This window comes from Zootoca vivipara, chromosome 3 (genome assembly GCF_965207765.1).
Source record: "Zootoca vivipara chromosome 3, rZooViv2.hap1.1, whole genome shotgun sequence".
NCBI lineage: Eukaryota > Metazoa > Chordata > Lepidosauria > Squamata > Lacertidae > Zootoca > Zootoca vivipara.
In genome coordinates, this window is record NC_142586.1 from 19,589,120 (window position 1) to 19,597,649 (window position 8,530).

The 8,530-nt window shown below is 44.1% G+C and overlaps 1 protein-coding gene and 1 long non-coding RNA gene across 6 annotated transcripts in view; one reads left to right on the plus strand and one right to left on the minus strand.

Moving 5' to 3' along the window:
- The window catches only part of ATAD2B (ATPase family AAA domain containing 2B), a 58,534-nt gene extending 51,650 nt beyond the window's left edge, over positions 1-6,884 (minus strand). For 4 of the 5 annotated variants that reach the window (XM_035109985.3, XM_035109984.3, XM_060272441.2 and 1 more), the window contains exons 1-2: positions 6,666-6,884; positions 355-509 (exon numbers count right to left, since the gene is read on the minus strand). In XM_035109985.3, coding sequence (XP_034965876.3) covers positions 355-509; positions 6,666-6,884 — 374 coding nt within the window. Of the gene's footprint in view, positions 1-354; positions 510-1,162; positions 1,341-6,665 lie in introns of those variants that run through there. The other variant, XM_060272442.2, reaches the window with a different exon arrangement.
- Positions 6,885-7,029: 145 nt separating this feature from the next.
- On the plus strand, positions 7,030-8,051 carry LOC148686175 (uncharacterized). The gene is made up of 2 exons (XR_015948858.1): positions 7,030-7,533; positions 7,885-8,051. It is a non-coding gene; the product is annotated as an uncharacterized LOC148686175 (long non-coding RNA).
- Positions 8,052-8,530: the final 479 nt, after the last annotated feature.

Here is an 8,530-nt window from a genome sequence, read left to right on the forward strand (position 1 = left end):
TTATAGAGATTATAAGAAATCCACGTTTACTGGCAAAAGCATACAAACACTCCAAATCTAGTTATCACCTTCGCCTCAAAGTATAGGTCCCACATTGCACTGTCTATGCTCCGCATAATTAACTGCCAGGAAATGCATTAATACCATAACATCAGGACACAGGGCTCATTTTATTCTGCTATGGAAGGGGGAAACCTTTACAGGGGATGCCGTTAGAGCAGTAGATGCACTTTTTTATAACATGTTTCACTGCAAAAGGATGGAGATTTGACATTTTTTCAAGAGATTTACAGGGTTCAAGCAAATGGGCAGAACTCTATTAGACAAATATTTGAATACTGTTAACATTCTTACCGGGACTGTCCAGTTGAGATGCTCCATTCCTCTCGCTGCCCAGTACTGCGAGATTTTGATTTGTCTTTGCATACAGAATCTGCATGTTTCAAGGTACGTTTGGCTGGAGGAGATATGTGGCTATCACTCAAGCTACCATCACTACCATCATCTCTCTAAGAGGAAAAAAAAAGAAGACAAGCTGATAGTCTCATTTTAAACCACCTGATTTTAAACCACCTCTCATCAGTAAAGAAACATTCTGGGACCATATCTGGAAGAGACGGGCAATCCATTTCTGTTCAGACAACTGTAGTACTACTTTTAGTGAACCCACAGGAATTTCACAAAATACATGTAAATACCCAAGCCAAAACTGAAATCTAATCCTAGGGAGAAGACATGAGGAAAATGAAAAGAGTTGCTTTATATCTTTCGCCAGAGGCTGCATCAGATATTTATATTAGAGAGAAGAGGAGAGCCAACATTTCCTTTGATCAAACTACAATATATCCCAAAACGGCACATGATACATCTAGAGGTCATAAATACTCTAAAACCTTTAATTAATAAATAATATAATTTGCAAGCTAACAAAGAAAATCACTTTTGCAGAATATTTTACACCCTTTCTCATTATCATTGAAATGGCTTTTTTTTGGCTTCTGAAGAATAGTTACTGGCAACTGGGAATTTAAAACCTTTTTCAAGGTTTCAATGAATTACAACAATAAACAAATTAAGGACTTGTACTTTGAAGTTCTCAAATCCCACTGAAATTCAAAGTCATCATTTCCCTGCAAAGCCAACAAAATTCAAGTTTCCTAACCTCAGGGTCTTCTTTCCTTGTGGATCCCTCTCCTGTGAAAACCATGCCAGACATACAGTACTTTTCAGTTTTTGCTGGGCACCAGAAAGACCTTTAACCAAAAAGAACCAAGGAAGTGCCCTAGAATACACTCAAGACTTTCCAAAATGCTGACATGCTATGTTTTTTAAAAAAATAGAAAAGCACTGTTAGTGATCTTCTTGACAACCTCCGAATTCCACAGAATATAGTTTGAACACTACTACAAAAAATGCTTTGACTGCTCCTTAGCTATCAAGTCTGCATGGAGCTGTAAACTAAATATACTGAACACAGACAGCAGAATTAATTAATTTAGAAAAAAATTAACTCACTATATAATTTAAAATATTAAACAGTAAGCTACCAGACCACAGCCATATTTGTACATGCTGTGTGAACAACCCAAGGGTGTGCCTGCACTATGAATGAAGTATACCAGTGACGCACGCCAATCTTTTATTAAATATACTGAGTAGAAAATGAAGCTACACAACTGGTTTGAAACCTGTTTTTTGAGTGGTATGGGAGAGCTGAACTAGCTAAAGCAGACAAGGCAGAGAAACTGTTGCATCATTGCCTGAAGACACTTAGCAACCAGCTTATTGCTCAGTGTAATTAAAAACAAGTATATCTAAACACAAAGCTTAAAAAAAATATTATCACAAGCTACAATAATTTCCAGATATATTTCTAGTTTAGTTCTGGTGACTGTTTCAAGACAGCTTAACCAGTCCTTTGTCAACAGTCATCCTTTTTTATTCTTGGGAGACAACTACAAAATACAGTATTTTGGCAAAGGCTGGTTGTAAAACTATTGGGCTCAATTTAAATTACAGCTGACTAGCTTCGACTTGCTTTGGTAAGGATGTTGCACAATCTATGTGACGTGTCTTAAGCACTAACATTAAATGTTATATTCTTCAAGGTAATACTGGGCAGAACACAGCATTGTGTGTATTGAATGACTTCATCTCTCTCTCTCTCCTCCCAAAAATGTTAGCTGCCCCTGATCTGTAATATTGACACAGCCCAGAAGAAAGCTACAAGAATGATAAAAGCTTTAAAATCATCTCATGTCCTAAATGACTCAAAGTAGCAAGTTTGTTCAGACTACAGAGTACTGGGGCAAGGGGCGTAACAACAATTTTTAAATCAAATGTATTTCAGAATGAAAAGCTAAAACCATTGTTTCTCCTAATAATTAAGGACAGAACTTACAATGGATTAGAATTACACAGTAAACCCCAATGACTTTTAGAAATGAACTGCAACAATCTGACTAGTAAGTGATGCAATTTCATTCTTGGGGATTTTTTAAGAATAGGGTGCACAAGCATCTTCTGACAGGCTGTTCTGAAGAACTTTGTTATGATGATTCAAACAGATGATCCATGAGGGTCACTGAAGCGTACACAATATCCATTACCTGGACTAGATGAATTCAACAGGGAATTCAACATAAATTTTAAATATGAAATAAAACCTATCATACTAGATATATTTCTCAGCCTTTACGTGAGATTTGTTTCCAAAAATATTTCAATTTTGATAAAACATGGAAGACGGGTATAGACTTCAGCTGGAACATTTCTATGCCTCAACTGCAATTAAATACATGAGGGTACTATACTTCTAAATCAAGACATGCTGAAAGTGCTGCTTCCAGCAACAAACACATATAACAACTCAGGCAGCATTTCTCAGTAATGTGTTCTTGCTCAATTAAGTTGGGTAAATCTTACATAAATCTCCCCCCTCCCCATCACAAGAATGGAAACTTTCCCCCTCTTGTACTAAGGAAGGGCCTTCTTCAAACAGCAACGGTAATTTACAAAGAACTATTAAGGTCACACCTTATAGCAGCATTTGTTCTCATGGAATCATAGAATTGTAGAGTTTAAAGGAACTCAGAGGGTCATCTAGTCTAACCCCCTGCAATGTAGGAATCTCTGATATCTTCATCCCAAAGGATCATAAATCTAGCTTTGTAAATAAGAAAGCAAGAATAATAACATTAAAGAATATTAATTTAAAAACCATTTCAAACCTCTTAGTTTACAGTTTCAAATCAACCGAAATGCTTAATTTTTTTTTGAAAAAACACACAAACACCGAATCATACAATTTTTATGATCTGAAAAATCAATCTGAACAATACTCCACTTTATTTCCTGTACATACTACCAAATATAAAATAACAATACCATTTGGGGGGGGGGGGAGAGCTCATGCTGTGATCTGTAACCTAGGCTGCTGAAACTATGCTCACCCAAGAATCACTAAACATTACTTTTTCCAACACTAAAATCACCTCTCGGGTATCTTAACAAAAATCGCTAATGATCTCTTTTTTAAATAAACAAAAATGTTTCAACAACATATAGCAAGAAGTTGCACAAGCTCACATATCAGTTACAATCGTATTTACAGAAGTAAATCTCATTTATTTCACTAGAGTTGACTTTGAAGCATGTATGCTTAGGATTATGACCTCACATACTGTCATGGCAGAATAAAAATAGCAAGGTGCTATTTATAAAACAATCACTATTATATGTATTGTTTTTTTCTTGGAATCTGGTTTTAAAATGCCTGTATGCAATCAACTATTATACAAGGTCTAAGGAAAATTTTTAATAGGTCAGCTTTGTTCTGTATGGTATCTCATGGGGGGGGGGAACAACTATTATCTAAGTGGTTTTAATAAATTATCACACTTCACCTTTTCTCCCATTCATTCAGGCACATAAGACTTAACAGCAATGAACATAAGTAGTGCATGTAATTTGCATGATAAAAGGTAAAGGGGCCCCTGACCATCAGGTCCAGTCGTGTCCGACTCTGGGGTTGCGGCGCTCATCTCGCTCTATAGGCCGAGGGAGCCGGCGTTTGTCCGCAGACAGCTTCCGGGTCATGTGGCCAGCATGACAAAGCTGCTTCTGGCGAACCAGAGCAGCGCACGGAAACGCCATTTACCTTCCGGCCGGAGCGGTCCCTATTTATCTGCTTGCACTTTGATGTGCTTTCAAACTGCTAGGTGGGCAGGAGCTGGGACCGGGCAACGGGAGCTCACCCAGTTTCAGGGCTTCGAACCGCCGACCTTCTGATCAGCAAGCCCTAGACTCTGTGGTTTAACCCATAGCGCCACCTGGGTCCCTTAATTTGCATGATATTCCTTCAGAAATAATCAAAACAATGCTGAACAGAATCATCATCAGGTTTCTAAGCAAATAATGTTTTTTTATAAAAAATATTGAAATAAGCCTACAAAAAAGGCAATATTGTGAAGCATTCCACTTGTCAAACAAGGAACACATAAGGAAGAATGGCAAGAAACGACTGCAATCCAAGATGCACTTCCACAGAACCCTCCTCTTCGATGGAAAGAAGACAGCATGGGGATTCCCCCAACAGCTCAGGATAGAACAAGAAAATCCCTGCATGTACACAAAGCTCCATAAGTGCATTAAAACAGCTGACTAATATTCAGGGTCTAGTTCCCAATACAAATATTTCAAATATAGCATTTGTAGTTTTTGAAAGAATACTTAAGAGACTCACTTGCCTGGCCTGAAAGACATTTTTCAAACACTTATACCTATATCTGCAGTACTAGGCGCATTTCACAGTCATATGCATCTCTTTCTATGAGACCAAAATTAGAAAATATTAGGTGCACTATGAAAGTACATAACTGTTGTAAGAATCTGAACAGGTACACAAGCAATTTTAAAGACATATATCTGAAATTAGTTTTCCATGTTGGACATGGACCAGTTGGACATGCCTGGAATAGTTGAAGAACCTATCCACATTACTGAGTGTCCTTTTTAAAAAAGAAACTATCAGGCAATGTAGGCAAATAACTAATCATAGAGTCATAGAATTGTGGAGGTGGAAGGGACCGCAAGGTTCACCCAGTCCGACCTTCTGCAATGGAGGAAACTTTTGCGCAAAATGGGGTTCAAACCCGCAACCCTGAGATTAAGAGTCTCATGCTCTACCGAACTGAGCTATCCATACGTTCCTCAGAGGTAAAATTGCATCTCTATCCAAAATTGTCAGAGAATTACCCAGTTTCCCCTACCCTGCCCCCACCAAACAGGAAACAGTTTTTTAATAAAGAAAACTGCACTCCATTTAGGTTTTCTAAGAAATTTACAAAATTGGCAGTTCTAAGCCTAAACTTTTTTCTTCTTCCCCATGCTGTCCTTTAAAATGCAGTCCCAGCATAGGCCAGCGGGGGAGCCTCGCAGTGCCCCAGACAGCTGGCTGGCACAGCAGACCCTGCCAGTCTCTCTGCGCCTCCTACATACAGGAGACAGAAGAGGGAAAGAGAGCAAGAGAGCACACTGGGGTTTTTGTTTCCTCTCTCTTATCAACTGCCCCTTCTTTGGCCGAAACCGCCTCTACAGCTACTTCTTGAGCCGCCGTGCCTTCGGCAAGCCAAGCAGCCACACTTTGCCCCCGCTTAGCTTTTGGCTGCAGCCAGCAGCGTCCTCCTTCAGCTGTGCAAGCTCACACAACACGTCCTACCTCAAATGACCTCGGTTCGCTCGCTCGCATAGAGAGCTGCTTTAAAAAACCCAAGCTCCCTCCCGGCTCGGTGCTCACGTCCACCTCTTGCAACAGAGCCAGACAGGCCCCGATGCTTTCCACCCATCCACCCACCCTCACTCTGGCACAACACCAAAGCAAGGCAGCCAGCTCGGAATCGCATACAAGTAAAGACCCTCCCCCCTTCCAGACTCTCGATGCCTTTCTTTAGTCCCACAAACCAGACACCCCTCCGCACACATGCAGAGCAGCAGAAGTCCCACAAAAACCACAATAGTGTGTTTGCACGCAAAACACGCAAGCAGTCAGTCACCCTGGAGAAGTTCAGACAGAGGCCCTTCCCCTCCTCCTCCTCCTCTTCTTGTTGGTGTTATTCCTGTTCATTACATTTGTAGACTGCCCGAAGATCCCAGGGCGGTTCACAACAGAAAAACCACGCGAAATTAAACCGGAACACAAACAACAAATGGATAATTCCCGCCGCCCCCCCCGCCCCCACAAATCGAGAGTTTAAAAGGACACAATGGTTTAATAAGGAAAAAAGAAGGCTTTCTCCCAGGCCCGAATTTATGCAATGAAGGTATCAGGCGAGCCTTTCTCAATGGGGAGCCACCACAGAAAAGCCTCCCCACCCTCTTTCCCGTGCTGCCACCCTCCGAGAGAAAGTCCCCGTCATCGCAGGGCCCGGATCGGTTCTATGGGGGGGGGGGTTCCCTTTCGAGGTACTGCGGCGCCGAGCGGTCGCGCTGCACTTCAACCCCTCAGAGCGGGACAATGAGCTAGCGCCCCCCCCCAAACTCCCCGCCTCCCCCCACCCTAATGGCTGAGCCACACCGACAACGGCCCCTTCTTCTCCCCCGCCACCGCCGTTGCTACGGGACTTGCCCCGAGTCTCCCTCCCTAGGCACCCTCTCCCCCCACTGACCCGGGCCGACTCTTCATCCTGACCCGCGGCAGCCGCCGCTGCTGCTGCCGCCGCCGCCGCTGCCCGAGCGCTGGTCCTAGACAAACGGGTCCTGGACGAGATGAAATGGCTGCCGGGCCCGGAGACTGCCGCCGCCGCCGCTGCCGCCGCTTTGCGGGAGAGGCGCAGGGAGCTCTTTCGGGTGTTCACCATGGCGCCCCCCTCCCGCCGCCGCCTCATCAGCCGCCCCGGAGAGGGAGGCTCAGTCGCTGGCGCCGCCGCCGCCGCCTCTGCTTTGGGGAGCGGCGCCTCAGCTGCCGCCGCGCGAGGAACAAGGGCTCGAAGGGACGCGGGGAGCTGCTGCTCCTCCTCCTCCTCTAGCTCAGTCACACACTAACTGGCCGCCATTACTTGGTTCCCTCTCCCCCTTTCTCCTCCTCGGCCCGCTGCCGCTGAGGGGCGCCGGTCTGCCGCCGCCGCTCATAGGGCCGCCTCTTCTTCCACCGCCTCCTCCCTAGCCCTGGCAACATAGAAGTAAGGGGGGGCGGGAGAGATCGACGGAGAGCGTGACGACTCGCGGCGGCCGGAACTTCCAGCCAACGTTGGAAGGGCCCTTTCGCGTCTCTATGGTTGAGCCCCGCCTGGCGCGCTGGAGTTGCGGAGGGGGGCGGGAGGCGTAAGCGAAAAGGAGGTTTGGCCCGCCAGGTCGGTTGATAAGCCCTGTTTTCCGCAGAAGGGAGCCGCCGCCTCCTCTTGAGTGAACGCGGCGCCCGATCGGGCTCCATTGGGGTCGCTAGGCCGTTTTTCCCAAGAAGAGGAAGGGCTGCATAGTGGTTAGAGCAGTCAGACCTAGGTAGTCGCCGCCAGAGAAGAACGGCAGATTAAACTGGTGGGTTATACTGGAATAGCAAATAAATAAATAAATACGGGAAGAATTAGAAACCAGGGAGACTAACATTTTAAATAAGGAACGGGGAAAATATATCATTTACCTTAAAAAAAAAAAACCACCATTGTGAACCATTAAAATTGCGAGTAGGATTGGAATGATACTTATTGGACTATGGTTGTACTGGAGATTCATAGAGAAGGTGCAGGAGGAAAAAAGTTAACCCGCAAAAGGGGAGGAGGGAAGTCTGTGGGAATTTACGGAATTCTCTTCTTGTTTTGATTGTTTTGACGTTTGTAAATTTCAAAATCTGAAAATTAAATAACTTTTTATATTTTTTTCATAAAATAGAATTTCCTAGGACCTGGGAGACCAGGGTTTTTGGAATCCCCACTCAGCCATGGACCTCACTGGTTCACCTTGGGATGATCAACGCCTCTTAACCAGCCGCACAGTGTTGTTGCTTCTGGGAAGAAAATATGGTATATAAATGTAATAAACAAAAGCACACCCACAAATTCCTTGTCTCTTGATGGGTTGGCCAGGTGCGAAAAAGGGCAGAGCTCCTGCGCCTCAGTTATGCAGAAAAGGGGAGCTTGGCAGAGGCAATTTCGTTGCTGCCTAAAACCCCTCTTCTGCATAGTGATTATTATTACTATTATTATTATTATCTTCTAACCCCAGATTTAGGGCAGTTGCCCCACACAGGGCACCAAGCTGAGGGGACACATCACCACCTTTCATCCAAGGATCACAGGGCAGCTTATACTATAAAAACACAAAAGCATATACCATAGTAACAAGCAAATCCCCCCCCAGCAGTTTAAAAGGCCATCAATTGTTTAATTGGCCAAAGGCCTGGGTGAAGAGGAAATATTTTGCCTGGCACCTAAAAGATAGGTAACAAAGGCGCCATGCAAGCACCCCTGGGGAGAGCATTCCACAAGCGGAGAGCCGCAGCACAAAAGGTACAGGAGGACCCCTGACTTCTTTTAAA